The sequence below is a fragment of the Melanotaenia boesemani genome, chromosome 1, assembly GCF_017639745.1.
Source record: "Melanotaenia boesemani isolate fMelBoe1 chromosome 1, fMelBoe1.pri, whole genome shotgun sequence".
NCBI classification, from domain to species: Eukaryota; Metazoa; Chordata; class Actinopteri; order Atheriniformes; family Melanotaeniidae; genus Melanotaenia; species Melanotaenia boesemani.
The window spans coordinates 15,082,794-15,106,216 of record NC_055682.1 but is presented as its reverse complement, the minus strand read 5'-3'; the positions used below and the strand labels follow the sequence as shown (position 1 = coordinate 15,106,216).

The 23,423-nt window shown below is 34.6% G+C and overlaps 1 protein-coding gene across 5 annotated transcripts in view; it reads right to left on the bottom strand.

Moving 5' to 3' along the window:
* Positions 1-15,645: 15,645 nt before the first annotated feature.
* The window catches only part of LOC121639029 (protocadherin-9), a 215,317-nt gene continuing 207,539 nt past the window's right edge, over positions 15,646-23,423 (bottom strand). For all 5 annotated transcript variants that reach the window (XM_041984214.1, XM_041984207.1, XM_041984182.1 and 2 more), the window contains one exon: positions 15,646-17,862. In XM_041984214.1, coding sequence (XP_041840148.1) covers positions 17,492-17,862 — 371 coding nt within the window. In that variant the 3' untranslated portion in view covers positions 15,646-17,491. The remainder of the gene's footprint in view (positions 17,863-23,423) is intronic.

The following is a 23,423-nucleotide window of genomic DNA, read 5'->3' as shown; positions in this document are numbered from 1 at the left end:
ACAGTAAATGCAGCATGTAATGTACTTCTATATGTTGCTCTGCATCATCTCTACCATGTTCTAGATCATAATGCAAAATTCGTATATTATTATCTCACCCACCGTCTCCATGGTGATAATTTCTGTCATAAAAATAAAAGATGTGACGACTGAAGTTAAACAGCTGACATTGATGAAGAAACTCAGATAAAACTGATGATCTGGCTTAAAACACATTTTTCCATTTATCATTGAAGTGTAAGTGTTAAAAGTCCTACAGCAGCATCAGTTAAATTATTTAAACATCTGTTGATAAAATATATCATTGGCTGTTTGTTTTACAAGTTTTTCTTTACTATTTTACATTATATTATCACTGTAGTTGTTATAATCAGTTCAAATTTTCATAAAATCTAGACATAGAAAAGGGTCTCATATGTGCCCCCCTTTTCCTGGCCAGTGGTCCCACTTGCCCCGCCATCAGAACTTTTCTAGACCCGCCCCTGCATAGCCAAAGTATAAACCCTGCCTACCACTAGCCATCTCCTATGTTAGAGAAGGTCATGCCAAAAACAATACTTCTGGGCAAATATGTGAGAGCCCAACCATGAAACTCTTTTCCAACAAGGTATCATCTCTTCTATTTATGTCACTTGTGCTTGTTTTAGCCATGCAATGGTTTCTGATCAAAGGGAAGTGCTGACTGGACTGCTGCCCTTCAGGCATATGCAATATATTCTCCATTTCAAGTTTGAAATTAAAATATGAAAATACTCTAACCTTCATTTGCATTATTTTAGATGGCAAGTGTAATTCTCTTTGAAGAAGAAAAAGCGATAGCACTCAGTAGGCTCTGTTAATTACCATAGACTGAAAATAAATGTAAAATAAATTAGCCAAGTTATGTTTTATCCTGGAAAATAATTTGTTGCCCATTTCAACCTTATATATTTGCTTCAAACTGAAGATAACATTAGTTTACACTTGACACAGGACTAATATTTGGTTAACTCAATGCTTGTTCCACCTTTAGATTGTCGTTAAATAAATAAATAAACAACAGCGAAAGGTCCTAATTGCTTTAATGTCCATAGACTTTCTCATATTATACATTTTTTCTCACACAAAGAAATAAGAAAACAAAGAAGACAATTGAGAGAGAGAGAAAGAGAGAGAGATAATGGACTACACTTCTCTCACCAGAATAAAAAAGGAAAAAGAGACAGCAGCCAGAGAAAAGAGAAATAAAAAAAGTAACTTGATTAGGGAGAAAGGGAGTCGGTAAGACGGAAGAAAGTCTAAGCTCTTTAACTGGTGCTCCTTTGCATATAAATGAGAGATTAGACAGAAACTATATCTTACCGCCTGTTAGAATACATATGCCTAATTACAATATATTCATAAAGTCAAAGTGTAATTTCCACAAAGGAGATTACAAACGAAGCACAAGGTCAGGAAAAGCCCTTTCTGTTCTTTCATGCCAATAGGATGATGATGCTGATGCTGCACAGAAAATGGCACACTCATTGGTTCTCCTTAGAGATTATGTTTCTTTTTTTTTTTTTAAGACTAAGTATAAAGATGGGATAAATGGAAGGGGAGTAAGTACTAATGAGTTATGTGTTAAGGAAAATGTTAAAGTAAAAGTATAGATCATTTGAACTTTGCCAACACATTCGTGTTTTTAGTTATATCTGATGAATGATCATGACTTTTCTAATAATAATGCTCTGCTTGCCATTCTTTTCCTTTTTTTAAGACTCATTTCTGTCCATAAATTAAAAGATAGAAAAAATATATGAAAAATAATAACTGAATGAAATTGTGTGTTGAACATTGAATAACATCTTATAGGTGGTCAACAACAAATACAGTTCCTTCAAGTTCCAGCTTCCCGCAGTGCATTTAAAACAGTGAATGTAGGGAATTTATAGAATATTGACAGCCAAAAGCATTAATATCAACTCCAAAGTATGAGAAGACTGAATGAGTTGCCTAACAATAAACCAATAAAATAAAATCATAGGCAGTTACCTCTTCCCACTGGTCATTAAATGTGTTGTTAAAACTGTTTCCTGTTAAATCTTCATGATCTGGCTCTACCACACGTAAGCTCATGATGAAGTTGGTTCCCTGCTGTACATCTTTGTGAGTAATCAGAAACATGTGCATAATGTGAATTATTTACAAAATAGCAGATTTATGGTAAAAACTGACTGAGAAGCTACACTCTTTTATTGTTAAGAGTCAGAGGCTTGATGTGTGTATGTTGATGTGTGTTATTTCACGTAATAAACAATGACATCTAATTTTTACAGTTCTTTGATGGAGTAATGAATACTTTATAAAGAATTAAATAGTGATATGCCAAACAATGGATTAAAAAAGATATGTTTAGTTTGTGAAGTTTATGAGAAAGAAAATAAGACATGATAGAGTTCATAACAGAAGACAAAAAAAAACTAAACATTTGTACAGTAACTTAGCATGATGTGACATTTTCTTCATAATGCTTTATTCTTTTTTATTATAATGTTGTATTTAGTTTAAAGAACAAGAGCCCGGATCTTTTTTTTTAAATACACAGACCTTTGCACCCACAGTTATAAAGTTAAGTCCAAGTCAAAAGTTCTATATTGTCATTCTACATATTAACATTCCATTAACATAAATAACAAAATTTATTCACCTAAAAGCCCGGGAGAACACTGAAAATACATGTCAGTACAATGATGTGCAAATAGATAGATTGAATGGACATGATCAGTCCATCAATTCCAAATTCAGGGCTGTGTTTCCACATGCCCCCTATTGCATCTTAATTTATCAATCTTCTTAAATCAAATGTCAAACAGGACATCACTGAAAATTCCTTGTCCAATTATTAGCAAGTGAATGTCTAAAAGCTCTTATTTCTGGTAATGCTTAACCATAGCTGTTTCATTAGAATTTTAATGGAAATCTCTTATCTCTGTCCTGTCTTCCAGGTGTTCAGAAGTCCTTACATTAAATGAAATAATCCCATAAGCCAGCACAATTACAGCTAATTCCATTTTAATTCAGCCAAAAGGTGACACCACGTGAGATATTTCAACTGCCAGGTGGTTAAAAAGAAAACAAAAAAAACCTTTCAATTATAGACATATGGAGATAATGTGTGAGGGGGAAAGAGGGACTAACTTGATTAGAGCTGTACACTTTGTAAAGACAGAACTATCTGAGGTAGTCAGGCCAATAAAAAAAATCAATTACCTACCACATTTATTTGTGACATTTCCAGTGTTCTTTAATTTTGTAAATAGGACTGATATTATTATCATCAAAATTTTCAAGTTTAACTATTAATCTTTTTTTTAAATTAGCAAGCTTTCATTTTACACAGCTTTTATAACAGAAGTCAGTTTGACACCATTGTGTTGGAGGTGCTGTAAAATGTCATTATGCTGTTTGAAATGCAAAAGGAAAATTTACTTGTTTACCCTGAACAAAGATTTAATTACATTTAAACAACCCTTATGTTTTGATATCTAAACAATTAATCAGTTAGTGTGACTGAAATTGAGAAAAAAGAGAATGAAATATCAGGGGAACCAGGATAAATTATAGTAACAAAATGGCCTTGGATCTCATGTCAAATGGAGCAAAGTATAGCGTAAACAATGATGTGTCTAACCTTATGGATGTGTGGAGCTGTCACTCAAATTAAAAGAAAAATTGGCACCTTATCACATTATAACAAGATAGTTTTACTGTAAAAACGTGAAACGTATCATGTTATAAGGCAATACGTTTTGTGGTGAAAACATGGACTATAAACCATATTTGTCGTTGTATGGGGAAACTGTGCATGCTACGGCCAGAGAAATGCCTAACTTACCAAATAGGATTAGGTTGTACTTAAATGGAGAGATTTGGTGAAGGTTAAAGGACACTGTGATATTGTTGACGTTGCACCCTTAAAGCAGAGAGGACTATGTCTTCGTGTCAGCAACTTATTTCTCCCAGTCCCAGCGGTGCAAATAGCCTTTATAATTTTCATGTTCATATTATTGCATGTTACATTTTATTACCTAAAAGCAGCACACACACACACTATGGCAACTCAGACGTACGCATGCACCATCTCACTGTGCATGCAGGTGGTGTACCTTGTTGCTCATAACTGCCCCACATTTCTGTGTACAACAATAAACCAGAGTAGAACAATTAGTCATTGTCAAAAATAACTGAAATGTTTCTGCTTGACAAGAATATTTTCCATAAAATGGCTACTTTGATTCATGTTCTTACAATAAAATTCATCACAATATAACGCGATACATTTCACATTTTTACAATAAAACTACATGTTATAATGTGATAATGTCCCATTTTTTTATTTGTGTGACAACTCCACGCTTACGTACAATCTTTATTTATTATTTTTTTTGTCTGTGGAGCTTAAGATATCTATATTATACACTGTCATGATGAAATTTTGTTTATGTTGATGTTTCATTTTTGTCACACAGACAGGTGGGTAAAGCCTCTGCTACTGTTAATGGAAGCATGCCAAAACATATAAAGGAAGATCTTTCTGCAACAAAGTTAGCATCAAGATGATCATCTCATCAAAGCCATTTAGAGACTCATATCGCAGCCGCTGATACGAGTATCATATGTGAAGCTCTGGAGCTGATAGATGGAGCTCACTGTAGTACATATGTCACTAAGTTTTTAACATCATCTGTTGATGTAGTGCTGATGACAATCATGTAAGTTTCTTCCCAAGTTAAAGATACACTACTGAATTTTGTTCAGTGTTGACTCTTGTCTTATCTCTTGTTCTGTTCCTTTTTTATCTCTTTTTTCCCTCCCTTACAATGTTCTTTTGTATTTGTTTGATAATTCAGTAACAGTGTGCTTTCAAATGGCCAGTGTGTTGATATACGGTTGCTGGAATGTGACATATTGCTGTAAAGCTCAATGCTGGTGTAAAGTTGGAAAATACAGTTTCTTTGCTGTGGGATGCTGCTGTGCAACACCTGCATAAGGAATAATATAATAAATGTCACAGTGAGTCAGAGACACAGCTCTGCTGAAATGTCTTGATTGAAGTCTTGTGGTGTCTTCTCTTTCTTTAGAACAGAATCCTATAGGATTTTTTTTTTCTTTTCATACAACTAACATGACACAATTTTTAATTCTTCGCACTGAAACTTTTCAACCTCATTCTTAAACTGCTGAACCATTTGTACACAGCATTCATGAGTGCTGAATCTCACCCCATCTTTACTTTGGAAGAACTCAACCTGTCTGGTTCTATTTTTATGCCATGCTTTCTATTTAATGAAAAATGTGTAATTATCATGTGTCAAAAGGAAAATTGTAAAAACTGGCTAAGCACTAAGTACCTTAATCTAATGTGCTAACCACAATTATTGTGTTAGGCTCAGGACTTTTCTGTGCACTGATTTGCAACTTCAGGTTTGAGTTTTTATGTTTAGCTTTTTTTATTTTTCCTACCACTCACAAAACTGCTGCAAGGCTGGAAAATGAATGCAACTTGTATTCATCTTTAAATCTACAAGAATGTTTATTCCATGTTCACATCATCTCTTTGTCTCATTAATGTCTTTACCTGAAGAAGAATCTGTGGAGCATGGTTGTGCAAATTGCCCATTGACTGCCTGAAAAAAATGGCAATGGCATGTATCAGTAATTATAAATTACTTTTATTATTACACAATGTATAAAATTAGGCGCTGGTGGTGCATTTCTTTACCTGTACTGTCCTTTTCATTCATGGTGCCAAGTTTAAACTTCAAAGAGGGCAGAACTTTATAACATTGTTTAATTGTTACATAACACAGGAATCAAAGCAGAAAACTCAAATTTACAGCACAGCAATAAAAAAACAGGTGAAATTTCAGCTGAATCTGCGTCTCCCATGAGCCTTTGCGGTCGGGATATGTTGAGTTGTGAAAATAGACAGAAACGTAACATGTTGAGTTTTCTTTGCTAATTATTATTATTACACTGCACAGTATAGAAAACTATTAGAAACAACTTATTTCTTTTATTAATGAGACACTGTTATATAAAACATAAAATGATAATTAGTCACTACTAAAAAGTTTATGTTCAAAGAAAATCTGGGCTAAGAGTGTGGAATCACTGTGTGAAGTAAAACAAGCGCACCCTGAAGAAGGTGGGGATCGTTTGCTCGAATTATCTCGTATTCTATTGGCTGGAGGAGGTTTTGAAAGGAAGTACGACAGATTTGAAAGCAAGAGGGACTTTCTGAGTGTGAGAGCAGAGTTTAGAGAGAAAGCGAGATGATATTTGAGCGTGAAAACCAGAAATCTTGCTCTCAAAGCAAACAATTGTGCTCTTGATTAAAGATAGAAAAATACTTCCATACCCAGCCCTATGATTTACCACTGTACACGTATCCAGTACATACGCAATGCTTCCTGCTCCACTCACTTTTCTTTTCCTCATCAGAAACTGTGAGTATACCCAACACACTGTCACTCCCAATTCATCACATACTGTTACTTGGTCAGGAGCCCACAACCATAACAACCTATTAATGAATGATTTAAGGAAAAATAAATAAATAGACAATCAGTTTTAACATGACACTACAATAACTGCAGAACATGATATTATAAATGTCTATTAGTAAATTAGCAGAATGAAAGAAGTGAAAATAGAGTGATATTAAAAAAAGATGGAATAACCAGTCGTGTCAAGGTTGAACTGGAGCGTATGTTCTGTGCATGGAAGTCTTTTACTTCCCTATGCAGCCTGTTCTGTTGATAGACAAAAAGGATAGTAACTTTGTAGTATCGGCAGATGGTGTGTCTCTTACCCCAAGAAACTGGTCCATGAAGTGTAAAGTTCAAGCCTTTATAGTGATGCAAATTTATACAGAAAGTCCAAAGGAATTAGATGAAACTTTGGGAAACTCACTGTGACTTCAGTACATGTGATTAGTGTTATGCAATGTTGAGAAAGATAACTTGAAAAAAAAGCAAAGATAGTTGATGTTTTGAGAGAGATTTGGACGAAAAATGTGTTTATTTATTTTTATTTTTTTTGTAAACAATAAACTTTGTTAGCAACCATAGATTTTGAATGGTTACTATCTGTTAAAAGAAGAAAAAAAAAAGAAAAACACATTAGGCATACCTCCAAAACACACACTTTATAGATTCTGAATTAACATATGAGATGAGTGAATGTATACCCTCATGTATTAAAGGTAAGGTTACAGGTTGACTAAGCAAAATGAATGTTGTGTAGTGGATTCTTGTGGGAGCAGAGCTGAACAGAAAGGAACGAATGAGCAAAGAAGAGAAGGAGAAATGGATTGAAGGAAAGATAAAGTGTTTTATGCATTTTTGTCTCTGTTTTCATCTTTTTGTTTTTCATTATGTTTTTTTTCTTTTTTTTTTTACCAAGTTTAGACTCTTCCATTCATGTTTATTTAGCAACAATTTAAGTAACATGCCTGTGCTCCCCTATGGAATTTACAGTAAAATCTCAGTGCAACTTTATTAATAGGTAACAACTATTTTTGTAATCAGAACAACTCAGAAGAGTTTTTTTATTATTATTTTTACAGCCCTTGCAGCTAAAGCATTTTTTAAAATGTTTAAATCACTCTTCTGTCTGTGAAGAGTCTGGTCTGGTGACATCAGTCCTGAGCTCTAGGAGATACAAAGAGAGGGAGGAACCACTGCAGACCCAATAAGCTGACGGCCCACAAAGAGTTACTGGTGCATTTCCAGGAGATCGCGCATTGTAGGGATTCATCTACCTAACTTTGCTTGCTCTGGATTCAGCAACAGCCCAACAGAACCAAATCCTCTGACAATGACCAATTCCCTCTCAAAAGTTCGGTTTGGACATGATTGGTGATAGTGAATTAATCTTCCTCGTCATTAATCTAAACATCCCTCTTAAACGCCCATTAAAAGCCCATCAAATTTGGTTTAGTCAGATTAAAAAAAAACACTTTGTTCATTACCTTGAACATTAATTAATGAATTAGAATATTTTCTTTTTATGCTTTAAATGTTCATATTGTATGTTTTGTAGCTTTTAGAATAATTCATAAATATATTATGATAACTGTTGTTTCTCTGTGTGGTTCTATAGGGTCCAATCAAACAACAACTCTACTAGTACTGTGTGAGACTGATTTATTTAATGATATAAGCTATATCAATTTTCCCTGTATTAGAGGGTGGTGCCCCGATTTTTGATTAATAAATGTGTTACAGTTGTCTTACAGTATAAATTGAAACACTGGCTATTAAAACATACTTAGTTACAGATAACATGCAAACACAAAATAAAGTAACATAATCTTATCTTAATCGTTCTTTTAATTAGAAATAATTAATTCTTATTGTGTATAATTCCATCAGTTGTTTGCTTTATTATTATTAAACAACACAAACACCTCCAGTAGATAGCTGTCTACCACAGTAAAATAACCTGCTGTGAGAAAGGTTTCACTCATTACAAGGTACCACAGAGAAGGCCATAACAGGTGAGAACTAAACTGGTCTTCAAACCATTTCTACACAGTGTGTTTAAAGACAGCTGGCCTTGACAAGAATCCTTTTCAGATTGCTGTGGTGGATATAAACGAGTCCTATGCCAGTGCCTGGGTTTCTCCTGTGTGTACAGATTTACTACCAACTACAGAGGTTAATCAGCAAACCCCTTCTGCTTTCTGTCTTTCATCTCAGCTCTCTGTTGAGAGCTCAGGCCTCATCTGGAGGGAATATTGGCAAATTGTTTGTTCCTTGATTGGCTTGAGGGAGCAATCCATACAGATGTGTCTGTTGTGCCCATGTGGATCAAATTTCTGGAAGGGGTAAGACAGACTGAAGCCATCAGATCTCTCTCTAAATGGCCTTTGGGTCCAGGGAATGGCTCTCTCACAAGTAGAGTGCTCATTGATCCTCACTAACTGTTGATGAAACAGTCCAGGCTTTCTATCAGTACTTCTATGAGCTGTCCAGTTTTAATATCTTATTTTCACTCAGTGTAACAAAGAATGTTATCATCCTAACAATAATAATAGAATTAAATGATAACCTAACCTTTTTTTTATTATTATTAACTTATTAACTCATAAAACCAATCTTGGCATTATTTTTCTTTTCATTTATAATTGCATGTAAAAATTCTAAATTTAATCACTGTCGTAAAATAAGTGCACATTTTAAAATTTACTGATGGCTGTAAAGTAATTAAAATATGTGTGTAACTTAGGATGTAGAATGCATTATGAAATAAATACAAAGCAATGCAAGTAAGGTTGGTGTACTAGAGCAAAACAACTCTTTTGAGTCGTTTTGTGAAAGCTCATCTTACTGCTGGCTGAAGTCATCCTGAACTGTCCCCCATAGTTATGCTACTGTATGTCCACTCTGCTGCAGACCTCCTATGGTGCACTGTGGACCTCCTGTCTACTCTCCTTACACTTAGCCCACATGCATTTGTATACCACTACTACATGTCATTAGGCTTGTATCGTTGTCCCCTGTGGTTGTTCTCATCCTTTACTTCTTTGGAAGCTTCAGAGCTGTATGCATCTACAGTTACTTGCCCAACCCAGTGGCAATTGCTTATAGTTGTCTCTTTTCCTCTCTTGGAGATCATTATCTCTTTTGCAATACCTTCCCCACAATCAGTCAAGCCTGATGGCCTTTCTGTCTGTGTGATTCAGGAGGTTACTTCTTATTAAAACCTAGGTATATTTATTTATTTATTTTGCTTGATTTTTCTTTGTTTAATTTTGTTTACCCCCACTGTTAACAATTGCTCAGTCAAAGGGATTTTTCCTATGTACATGCCCTGAGATGACTTTTTGTTGCTCATTGCTGACACACAATGAAAAAAAGTTTCTTTTTTAATATTTACCCAAGGTTCCTAGCAGTGTAAAACTGACAAAATGATCTGAATTATTTTGAACTCAGGATCTTGACCAGTGCGCTTTGTGCACTGATTAAGTAACTCAGAAGTCAGTGAACGATTTAAGTAGCAGTCTGAGTGAAGAGGCCAATGTCACAGTGGCAGCAGGCATATATTTGGTTTTATGAGTAGCGCTTAGGAAAAGCTGGAAATGAACCACAGAGGCTTGACCGATAAAAGTAAACATGAGCAAGCACTGGTCCCAGAGCTGCATGGTTCTCAAGGACATCACTGTCTGTCAGTCAGTTAATATCACAGCTCATTGATATATATACATGGTAAATAAACTAATAAACAACAAAATAGTGAAATCAGTTAAATATCTGAAATGAAAGAAGGGTTGTAACATAAAAACTGATTGGAAATTAACTAAAATAAAGCAATTAAAAGTTAAAGCAGAATGAGTTTAATAAAAACTTATAAAGGAATGTGAAATGTGTTCGCTGTAACAGGTCCAACATATAGAATGGCACTTAAAAAAAAGCTGAGCAAGAAAATGTACAAAAGGATCATTACATGTCAAAAGTTACTAATTAAAGGCAGCACTAGAGTGGCATGATCAATTGCTAGAGTTTAAAGCTAGCATTATCCATTTACGTTTAAACTGTTGGATGATGTCAGATAAACTTTTGAAATACCAGCATTTACAAAAAGAGAAAAAGACAAAAAAAAAAAAAAAAAAAAAGGAACTCGCTCTCAGAACTTGGAGCGTTTGTCACATTGAACATTAGTTCTGATGCACCTTCAGCAAGAAGAATGTTAGCACAGGGCCTCATATTATGCTCATGCATGTTATTTACCTTGTGTTGTTTAAACATAATGCTGCGTTTTGTTTTTACCTGGTTTTACTTCCCTTAAAATCAGACAGCTTTAGTCTGTTCAGCCGGGTTAGATGTATTACACATGATAAAGACTAGATGGTGATCAAATTAAGTAACATATTTAACCACTGTACCTGTAATAAAGGTGTTGACTGCATTGGAAACCACTGACATTTAAAATATCAGCTTACCTTAGACTCTTATTGGACAGGGCTTTTGCTGTATGTACACACATGGACAAAATTATTGGTACCCTTCGGTTAATGAAAGAAAAACTCACAATGGTCACAGAAATAACTTGAATCTGACAAAAGTAATAATAAATAAAAATTCAATGAAATTTAACCAATGAAAATCAGACATTGCTTTTCAACCATGCTTCAACAGAATTATTTAAAAAAATAAACTCATGAAACAGGCCTGGACAAAAATGATGGTACTCTTAACTTAATATTTTGTTGCACAACCTTTTGAGGCAATCACTGCAATCAAACGATTCCTGTAACTGTCAATGAGACTTCTGCACCCTTCAGAAGGTATTTTGGCCCACTCCTCATAAGCAAACTGCTCCTGTTGTCTCAGGTTTGAAGGTTTCTATGACCATTGTGAGTTTTTCTTTCATCAACCGAAGGGTACCAACAATTTTGTCCATGTGTGTATGCCATTACATAGACCCATCGACATTGTGTAAAGTGTACTTATCAAAACAAGCTTGACTGAAAAACCAACAGGCACGGTAAGATAATTCAGAAAACTAAAATTCCACCATCACAACTTCTTGGAAAGCCTAGTAGAGAAAAGCATGTCTCTGTAATCTTGCTTAAATCATTTTCTGATGCAAACAGTGGGCGCAGAAGGTTTTTATAAAAAGCCTTCAGTATTCAGCTTTGACTTGCAATATTTCACAGTGACCTCTAGGAATGAAATAACTCAAATGATTCAGATTTGCTGTATGAGGTCAGAGTCAGAGGAGCTGGCCAAGGTACAATTTCTTCTTACAGACTCTTAATCTGTCATAGTTAATGCAGTGGCTATTGCATGACAGTTCATGTTCTCTCATCATCCTCTCCACTGACCTTCATGTTTCATTTGGTCATCCACCTTTTTCTCTGGGTACATAAATAAAATAGATTGTCCTGCTGTTTATTTAAATGGAGACTATAAGGCTGGATAAGATGTATGGACCTTGGCTACTGTGAGACACAGACATCTTTAAAGGTTGTCATGCCTGTACAAATAAACATTCTAAGTATTCTCATATGGACACAATATTACTGCAACTTTGATTATTTTTATTGTTATTATTATTAAATGTCTATGGTACTGACTTCTTATGGTGTTTTCGCCACATCAGTACCAAGAAATCAAATTAATTACATGTTTTGTACTTAATTCATCGCATTTTAATCGCATAACAACATTTGCCCCAAAAATCAACATTTTTTTATTTATATGTATTTTAGTGGACAACATTAATATTGTAACTCAAACTGTAGTGACGTCTGGAGAAATGCATTTAATTGCATTTCAATTCAAAACAGTAGAAAAAAAATATAATAATTTGCGCCCAAAATGAACAGACCTAAATTTAAAGTGCCATTTAACTACTTTAAAAAACAGCTCCAACTGTTCTATAATTAAAAGTCTACTACATGTTATAGAATGTTTAACTTTTTAAACATTTTTGACCACATTCTTCATTCATTAATATGGCATAATAGGCATTAATATCTGACGGTAAGCCAGGGCAGGATCAGCCAGCAGCAGCTTTACGTGTTTCTTTTTCATTCTGGTTATGAAGCAGAGGTGAACGTGAATATATATATATATATATATATATATATATATATATATATATATATATATATATATATATATGAGAGAGAGAGAGAGAGAGAGGATGTGCCTTTCAGTTCATCCATCTAATGCTGTAGATGTTTCCACACTAATAAAATATTTTTAAATGAAATTATGGTAATTACTAAAATTATAGATCACTTAGAGATCATCATAAGGTACTGGAGGCATGCATAAAGTTTATTCAGCTCTTTAGAAAAGCAACAATCATTTTACTTTGCATGGTAAGTTATTATCTTTTAATGTTCCCTCAGACAGCTCAAATCCTCTTTTTTGCCTAATTTAACATCATGCATAGATATCGTCTAAGGAAAGTGTTAAACTGTAAAGAAAGGGAAGTCAGCTTGGGTTAAACAGCTTAGAGGCTGTTCAACTCTTACCTTCATTTGACTGCGATCTGCAGTGTGAGCTCCTTTCAAAGCTGCACCCTAACTGCTTTCAGATTTTGGACTCCCACAGAGCTCTTCTTCAGGTGAGACAAACAGGAATTCCTTCTGGCTCAAAACATTTAAGTTCACAAGACCATAGACCCCACCGGGCTGACTGAGATCCAAAGTGAATTCTCCCAAAATTATTAAGCAAAATGAAACTGACTGCAGTGTGGGAGCAGCCTTACATTAATTTGTACTCTTACTATCTTCAAATTCAGCCTTCAAATTGTATAGATGGTGCAGTTTCTGTATCTTTGTGGAGAGCTTTCTTTTTCTGTCTGATGTGCATGCCATCTCTGTGACTGATTCCCTGCTGAACATTCGCTCTGTTCCACTTTGTGCACAGAACCTTTCCTTTCTGAGAAATACTCTCAAAGCCATAGAAAAAGCAAATGCGATTGGGAACCTTTTTTCTTGGTTGTGGCATGACACTAATTTACTTCCCCTCACACTTCCAAGGCAATTAGCTTTGAAGCTTCTCAGAAACTATTCTTGCACAAGTTGATAGCTAGCATGGCAAGCTCAAATTTAAGCTGGTCCATTGGGCGACAGCTGATAAATATATCAAATGAGGTTATAGTAAGAAAGAGAAACCTAAAAGAATAAAGAAAATATATTTTTTTTCAAGTTACACTGGGTCTTTCACTTTACTGGTAACTTGGAATGGTGGACATTTATCTCTGATTGACTGTGACTTGATGATCGAAAAATAACTGTAACCCACGAAAAATTTGGAAAATGATTGACAGAACTTTGGAGAACTTTGCAGAGTAAATCCTATTATACTGCATGTGATGTTATATTCATTATGTTAGGTAAAACACACTTTGGTCTATGAGAGAATGATATTTGCAGGCATTTTTAAACACCAGAAAAGCAGAAAAATGCTGAATTTTTGAAAGTTCTGCCAAATTAATGACTCAATCAATCTGAATTCAGTATCTCGACTGACCAAACAAATCGATTTAAAATCGCCCACATAAGTCTAAAAAAAAGGCATAAAAAGTGTTTTACATTCATTAAATATGAATATTAGTATAAAAAGTTTCTTTTTGAACTGATCACAAAATTATGATTAATATGTTGAAATTCTAACTTTCTCTATGGGAGCAACTGTGGTAGATGAGTATCCACATCTCTGGGCTTCTCAACTTCTATAATTTGAACATTTATTGGATTTTAACTGTTTAATTTCCCATATCAATATTTGTAAAAGGTAATTTAATTAATCTTAAACATTTAATACCTGCATCAGCATGCTCACAGTGTAATGAGAAGGTATGAATTTGGTTTCTTTCAAAGTAATGAATGATATAGTTAGTTTTGTGGACCTGCTGACCCCTTCACAGTAAAAGTTAAATGCCCCTGTTTACATATACTTATTATTGTATTCCTGCAAACACAGCTTTTGTTGATTTGTTTATTTACTTTTAAATGTACACATGGATTAGTGAATTAAGAGCAGTGTGGGGTTCAGTATCACCTTCAGAACCCCTGACCTTCTATTTGGTGGATGACTGCTTTACCTCCTCACACAGTGCTCCATGTAAAATAAATCAAAGGTCACTAAAAGAGGTGTTGCTTGTGCAAACGCTGCAGTACCTGCTAACAGCCCCCGCAGTGTTGTGTGAAATATCAGAATTGACACTTTAAACTATGAGAATAAAAATGAAAAAATTGCTTGCAGTGTTTGTCATTGTGGTTAAACAGTTGTTGGCTGATGTGAATATATTCAGTTTATCAAACTTGTCTTGCAAAGCTTTTTTTTATTTTTTTTTTTTTTTATTAGTAGTTCATTCCCACAGCTCATGAGCTTAATTTGGAGTAATTAAACAAATTAGAGTCAGGCAATGAAAGAAATTCCCAAAATAGTTAAATCCAGTGCTAATGTTCATTCATATTTCTAAGGTAGAAAGGAGAGCTTCAAGGTTTTAAGTTGAGCTGGTGTCAAATGATTTCATTTCTTTAAACAGTAATTTCTCCAAAATTGTTCAGTCTTTTTTTTTTCTTCTTTTTTTACAGTAAAACTCAACAATAAGCTATTAGTTTCCTTTGTATGATATGACTGCATTTCCATAGCAACCCTCTTACAGAAATTTCACCTTCCAAGAAATTGCCTCCCTCAGGATTTGTCATTGCAGTAGAGGGTTTGTATATTCCACAGTGACCCTGGAAGTAATGTTTTAAGGAGAATCGTTTTCTATAAGGACACAACATGCAAAATAGAAGTGACCAGAAAACTATTCCTCAAGTTACTCATGAAGGATATTTCAACACATTTATCTTTGCTCAGTTAACGTCATTGTTTCATTCTTCTTTACACCAGATAATAATAATAATAATAATAATAATAATAATAATGATTTGTAAGTTGTTAAGTAGAGGGAATAGCCTGCTCCGATAATGGGGATGTCTAAAAGCTGCTTTTTAAGAATGAAAATGACTGAAATTAGACAAAGCATATACAGTGCACTCTCATAACAAATTACTGACTGTACTAAATTACCTGATGTTCATGTCGGCATACATTTACACAAATTAAGAGACAGATCTTCAGATGTAATCATCGTGTACACAAATTAAGCAGACACATAATTAAAACATTTATTGCAGTAGCTGTATACCTGTAGAGTAGTAACAAGGATTAACTGTTTCAGTATCAGTGATGTCAAACACCCTCACGACTGACAAACATACTGCGGTAAGCAAATCACTCCATCCCACTTAACTTTTTTTTATATTGTGGCATAAATATGAAAGTGCTTTACAAACTGAATGCTTCTTTAATGCACAACTCAATTCTACCCCCTACACTCCCATTACCCAAATAAAAGGAGAAAGTAAACAAAGAAAGACAAAAACATGATCAAGTTAATTGCAAAAGCTATATCTTTAAGCATGCTAGTCCTTTGTGTGTTTGCCTTCCATGCTGTGGGAAATAAGCAACCTTATCAGATGGTGGAATGACAGATGGTCTTTAATGACTGACCCATTATCTGCACATGCCTTTTAGTTTTTCCTCAAAATCAAAGATTTAGGTTTGCACTTTAACATCTTTGTGATTATGTCTTGAAATTTGGCAAACATTTAATGCATTAGGCATTTCATTATCAGACAGGATTTACTTTGTAGCCAACATGTTCTAGTCATTTAAATAAGTACAATTCATCATTTGGAGAAACATCATGAAGGCACAGTGATTAAAGTGTAATCTTAACCTGTGTTTTCTTATGTGTGGCAAATAATTGTCCATGTGAAAATAATATATATATATATGTATATACATATGTCAATAAATTGCAGGTACGATTAAGAGATTGGACTCAGTTAAATCACAATTTGAATAAAATCTATACAATAATGAGATCAACGTTAGATAAAACATTTAGCCATTTACAAATATATTGCTATTTAACCGTACTGAACACCTTCAAAATCAGTTTATAGAAGAGAGCCTTTAGAACCTTTCATTTTTGTAATGCGCATATTGAGCACTGACATCATTCATACAAAGTTTTTTTTTTTCTTTTCTTTTTTTTAGGAAAATGTTGCCTTCATGGCAATGATCATGGTCTATGGGCTAAACACTTGACTAAATTACAGGGATAATTTTGTTTAAAAAAAATACAATAAAAATCAAAACAAACAAACAAACAAAATACAAACAAATCAACAGTAGAGTTTTTAAAGAATTAGGTAAATGCTTTCTTGTTGCCATGTTAAGGATATTTATCCAGCTGAAATCTCAAATCTGATGACAAGCCGTAATGATGACAACAGTCAAGAACTGTCCTATTCACTGCAGATACTACAGATACATGATTGTGGTTAATAAGTCTTATTTACAAACACAGAGACAATGACAGAATAAACAAGTGTCCACAAACAGTGTTATTAGAACAACGCTTGTTGAAATGTAATTCAATTTCTTTTTTGATTGTGTTGATTAATATAGTCCTGAACAACTCAATAACAATCACACCACAGATATTTTTATATACTGGTCAGCCGGTAGTTCTTTTTTTTTCTCCTCTCTTTTACTTTGATTTATGGAAGTCCTACTTCCAAATGTCCAATTCGTACATGAAATGGACAGAAAATGTTATTTCACGCTGAAGAAATCCGAAGAGAGTCACAAAAACAAAACAAAACAAAACAAAACAAAACAAAACAAAACAAAACAAAAAAAAAAACAAAACTTTGTGTTGAGCCATAATCAAGTTTCATAGAAGAAAACACAGCATAAGCACTATTTTCTGGCCTACTCAGTACATGTGGCTATCACATGGCAGAAGCATCAACTTAAGTGGGAAAATACTAAACAAGAACAAAAACAATAGAACAGGAGAGAAGCTTGGACAGGATGCTCCACCTGTTTTCTGTGTCCAGATTCAAGGACACCTCAAAGCACAAACACAGTCCCTCTTATAGCTGCTGGTCCTTTGGGTTGTCTGGACAGGAAGCTGACTGGCAGGACCTCAGACTAACCAACGGAATATCAGCCATGCCACTGTTGGTGAAGTGTCCCTCTCCACTCCCAAACTGCTTCCTATCACCAAAATGCTCTGACCGTCCACTTTCATTTTTCCAGGTTCTGGACAGGGTATGCCCATTGATGAGTTTGTCCTTTGGACCCCACTCCTGCTGAGACCCAAAGCTGGACATCGGTGACTTCGGCTGCTGGTATGTTCCTAATGTGGGGGGCATCCAACAGTTGTCTGAGTGTCCTAGGACGAGGCACTCCTGCGTGCACATCTCTGTTGCTTCCACTAAGCCACGTGGCCCCAAAGGACCATCTGAAAAAGAAGAAAGAGAAAAATTTATCCAGATCAACAACATTTACGATGTTAGCACCTGCTGCAACAGTCTAACATGATTTAACTGTTCATATAGCAGATTGTTATGTGGAGTGCATGAGTTACAAATAAAACAAAGAGAGAAATATAAGTAAAAATTAATAAACTCTTAATAGAATATGAGCAACTACTGCAGTTCTAAGATCGGTTTGGTTCGAATTATGTTTTTTTTTTTTTTAAATGGTTTTCAAAGTTCATTAAATGTAATAGAGTTGTGTCATTTAAACAAATGTCTTCTAATCTGAATTAGTTTTATTTTCCTGTTTCTGTCTATGTTTGTAGTAGGTTTCAGTAGACAATGAATCCATTTTTGTCCTAAAAACGAAACAGATTTTTCCTACATTACACCTTTTGTTCACAAGCTTGAAATTATGTAAGTTCTGTGAGTTTTACATTAGATTTATAATCCCATAATTCCCATATAAATTTCTTTGGCTATAAATTAATTTTCAAAATGATCAAATTCCAAAGCCACCTCTATGACAGAGGCAGGTAGCACAAAAGCTTGCGCTGCTTTACACTGACTCTCAGCAGTAAATTTAAGAGTGTTGAGAGATAAGTTTGTGAGTTCTGATTAAATATGTGTCAAAAATTGCTATGTATGTTGATGTTTAAATTAACATTTGAACAAAGATAGTAATAAAGAAGTGACAAGAACTGCTGTCAGCTGTCTTTTAATATTATTTCTGAACAGAATACAGAGACTTGCTCAGAAATAAAAGATGTATTAAGAAGGGGTGAGACTTTAATTAGTTAATGAAGATTAATTAATAACAAAAAAAAATGTATGCACTTGATTGCAGTTTGAATTCCAAACAGCACGAAACGTTTGTCAGTGCACGAGTTCCTGGTACATCGAATAAACTGGTTCACACGTCAGAGCTCTGGTAACAACTTGGCAACTTTGCCGCTATATTTAGCAAGTTTTCAGATCCCTCTAGTGACTCTTTCAAAAAAAGGGCTAGCTAAAAGTCTAATGACTATTCTGTTGTTATTTGAAGCTTTTGGAGACTGACATGAAAGCTTGTATCGTTTACTTTTTGTCAATGAGCACCGGGTGCTGCTGCAGGCTCCTACCGCTCCATGATCAGACTGAAAAAGAAACGTGCACAGTTGCCACTGTGCAATCCCACCCATGCCTACAGTACAAGATTAATGCCTATTCATGAAGAATGTGGATGAAAACATTTTAAAAAGTTGAAGTACTATAACCTTTTGTAGAGTTTTATTTAGATAACGTCTGGAACTGTTAGTTAAAGTACTAAAAATGACACTTTAGGTTTGTTCAGTTTTGGGCAGGGGTATTGTGTATTTCTTTTTCTACTGTTTGGAATTGAAATGCAATTAAATACATTTTTCCAGACTATTATTCCAGTCTATTATTAAATTCAGTCATCCACTAAAATACATTTATACAAAAAAATAGCTTTTTGAGACAAATAATGTGCGATTAAAATGCAGTTAATCTAAAATAATTAATTACAAAGCCAGTATTTATTTAGAATTTTTTTTTAAATTGAGTCCAATCCTAGTATATACACACATGGACAAAATTGTTGGTACCCTTCTGTTAATAAAAGAAAAACTCAAAATGATCACAGAAATAGCTTGAATCTGACAAAAGAAATAATAAATAAAGATACTGTGAATTTAACCAATGAAAGTCAGACATTGCTTTTCAACCATGCTTCAACAGAATTATTTAAAAAAATAAACTCATGAAACAGGCCTGGACAAAAATGATGGTACCCTTAACTTAATATTTTGTTGCACAACCTTTTGAGGCAATCACTGCAAAATGATTCCTGTAACTGTCAATGAGACTTCTGCACCTCTCAGCAGGTATTTTGGTCCACTTCTCATACGTAAACTGCTCCAGTTGTCTCAGGTTTAAAGGGTGCCTTTTCCAGACACCATGTTTCAACTCCTTCCAAAGATTCTCAATAGGATTTAGGTCAGGGCTCATAGAAGGCCATTTTAGAATAGTCCAATGTTTTCCTCTGAGCCATTCTTGGGTTTTTTTAGCTGTGTTTTGGGTCATTGTCCTGTTGCAAGACCCATGACCTGTGACTGAGACCAAGCTTCCTGACACTGGCCAGCACATTTTTCTCTAGAATCCCTTGATAGTCTTAAGATTTCATTGTACCTGCACAGATTCTAGACACCCTGTGCCAGATGCAGCAAAGCAGCCCCAGAACATAACAGAGCCTCCTCCATGTTTCAAAGTAGGGACGGTGTTCTTTTCTTCATATGCTTCATTTTTCCATCTGTAAACACAGAGCTGATGTGCCTTGGCAAAAAGTTCCATTTTTGTCTCATCTGTCCATAGGACATTCTCCCAGAAGCTTTGTGGCTTGTCAACATGTAGTTTGGCTTTTTTATGATTTGTTTTTTTAACAATGGTGTCCTCCTTGGTTGTCTCCCATTAAGTCCACTTTGGCTCAAACAACGACAGATGGTGTTCAATCTGACATTGATGTTCCTTGAGCTTGAAGTTCACCTTTAATCTTTTTAGAAGTTTTTCTGGATTTATTTGTGTTACCATTCGTATTATCCGTCTTTTTGATTTGTCATCAATTTTCCTCCTGCGGCCACGTCCAGGGAGGTTGACTACAGTCCCATGGATCTTAAATTTCTGAATAATATGTGTAACTTTAGTCACAGGAACATCAAGCTGCTTAGAGATGGTCTTATAGCCTTTACCTTTAACATGCTTGTCCATAATTTTCTTTCTAATCTCCTGAGACAACTCTTTCCTTTGCTTCTGCCGGGCCATGTTGAGTGTGGTACACACCATGTCACCAAACAGCACAGTGACTATCTGTAGACCTACATATAGGCCCACTGACTGATTACAAGATTGTAGACACCTGTGATGCTAATTAGTGGACACACCTTGGATTAACTTGTCCCTTTGGTCACATTATTTTCAGTCTTTTCTAGGGGTGCCATAATTTTTGTCCAGGCCTGTTTCATGAGTTTATTTTTTTTAAATAATTCTGTTGAAGCATGTTTGAAAAGCAATGTCTGACTTCCATTGATTAAATTTCATAGAATTTTTATTTATTATTACTTTTGTCAGATTCAAGTTATTTCTGTGACCATTGTGAGTTTTTCTTTCATTAACCGAAGGGTAGGGCTGGGCAATATATCGAGATTTTCAAATATATCGAGACTTTATCAGACAAAATATAAAAGGAAGGAATATTGTTTATATCGAGATAGCTTGGTTTGAGTGAAAAACATCTTTTCTTTCAGATTTTGCACAGCTGTAGGTTTTGTTATGGTCATTGAAAATTATTTTTTATTTATTTTGTTTTAGGAGCATTTAATTTAATATAAAGCTACTTTAATTTCATTCAGCTGTTTCAATGCACATGTGCTGCTGATCCTTAATAAAAGTATATTTAGCACTGAACGCTGTAAATTAGAACTGTCTCTTTGGTTACTTGACAAAAAAGAATATATATCGAGATTTACATCGTATATCGTGATTCAGGTAAAAAATATCGAGATATAGGATTTTGTTCATATCACCCAGCCCTACCGAAGGGTACCAACAATTTTGTCCACGTGTGTATGTATGTATGTATGTATGTATGTATGTATGTATGTATGTATGTATGTATGTATGATACCAGAAAGAAGCTCAGCTCCAAGTCAACCTTATAATAAAGCTCCTTTTATGTTCAAGACATGGATGACACTATGTTACTGTCTTAAGATAACATATTATTCAGTAATAGAGACACCAGAAAAATATGTTATGTTGCATTTCTTTACACATTTATCAACAGACAGAGGAAACAGATGAACTCCAGTCACAAGACAACATAAGTTGTTCTACATGTCCAAAACATAGCTGTTTCACAAAATATGTGCAGACATTCTTAGATTGTAACGTTTTTCATTAACTGTTGTTTTATATGGCCGCTTGCAAGCTTTTAAGAAGTTATTGGCATTCTGACGTGAGAGCTGATTTGGGCATCCAGTCTCCAGGAGTATGTGTTAAATGTTATATTTATTAAGACAACATATACGTATAACTTTTGCATTAGATAAAAATGTCTTTAATGTTCAAACGTTCAAATGAAATTATTTTATTTATTAAGCATTTTTCATACAATAATAACATGAAATGCTTTCCACATCAAAAACCATTTTTGAAAAACACAAGCCATCACACACTCATGTTTATTATAGAACAATTTAGGGAGCACACACATGCATTTCTACTTTTTCAATCTCTGTCACACAGACACACAGACACACACACACACACACACACACACACAAACCACTAAGCAAGTGGCTGGTTTATTCTGATTTTAAATCCAACTTAAATAAGTCCTTGTTCATTCTGCTTTAATTCTGGTCTTCTGCACATGCTCGTTCCCTTGACCTGTCACGATGATGGTACAGTAGTCTATCTCCCTTCTCCTTCTCAGCTGACCAAAGTCGCAAACCAAAGTCTTATGCTAGTGTCATGCTGCTGCTTCAAAACTGAAATCAAATTCAGATCGAAAACGGTTCTTATTATGTGATTTTCCGTGTTGTAGCCGAAAAGAAAAGAAGCAGGAACTGGAGTTTGTTTTCTTCCGGTAGACGTGAATATGTTACGTCTGCCCACTGTCCAGTCAGAACCCTTCCTAACCCCCAGACCTTAAGCGGAATTGAATAAAGGCGATTAAATATGTTTTCCTCAATCTCAAACCTCAATTACTATTTTCATCTAAATGTAAAGGAGAATACTTTTGTTCTGAATTAAAAACATATCATGTAACCCATAAACGTAAGAACATAAACAGGTTTATGTCTTGACAAATCAACCATTATAAAATCATAAACATTTAGATATGGGCCTGTGATTGGGAAAACCACAAAACTTGGTGGGGTGAGTCACCTGTTTTTTTATATTTGTTTCTTTTATTTATTTTTTACGTAACCTGCATATTCCTTGTAAACTATCACCATTTAAGAAGTTGCCAGACAATGAAAGAAAAAAAGAAGACAGATTAGATAAACAAAACCAAAGACACATTTTTTTTTTTAATTTGGAAGAAAAAAATATTTATTTTTTTTAATAATAATAGAAACCTGATAAATTGCAATATACAACTTCTTATTTTGGGATGCTGTGCAATGGTGCAGCCGAGTTTCGCTTTACGCACCTGCACCACATCACATGCTAGTAGACTGATATAAACCCTCCAGCTGTTTTGAGTGGGCACCACGACACAAGACGTCTTTATCAAAGAAGACAAGAAAAGAAAGACAGAACGGGACAGAGCTAGAGATAAGACAAAAGTCAAGATAAGACTGTCTTTTACTGTCTGGAGAGAGCTCACAGTACAGGTTGGATGCAAGATGGATGCAGAATTAGCTGTGGATAGAAGTTGCATCACTGGGAAAATATCAATAGTTCTTTAGTGTGTCTTTAGCACAAGCAATATATATCAAAGTAACAATAAGATACTTTAAAATGCAAAAATGCATTTCGT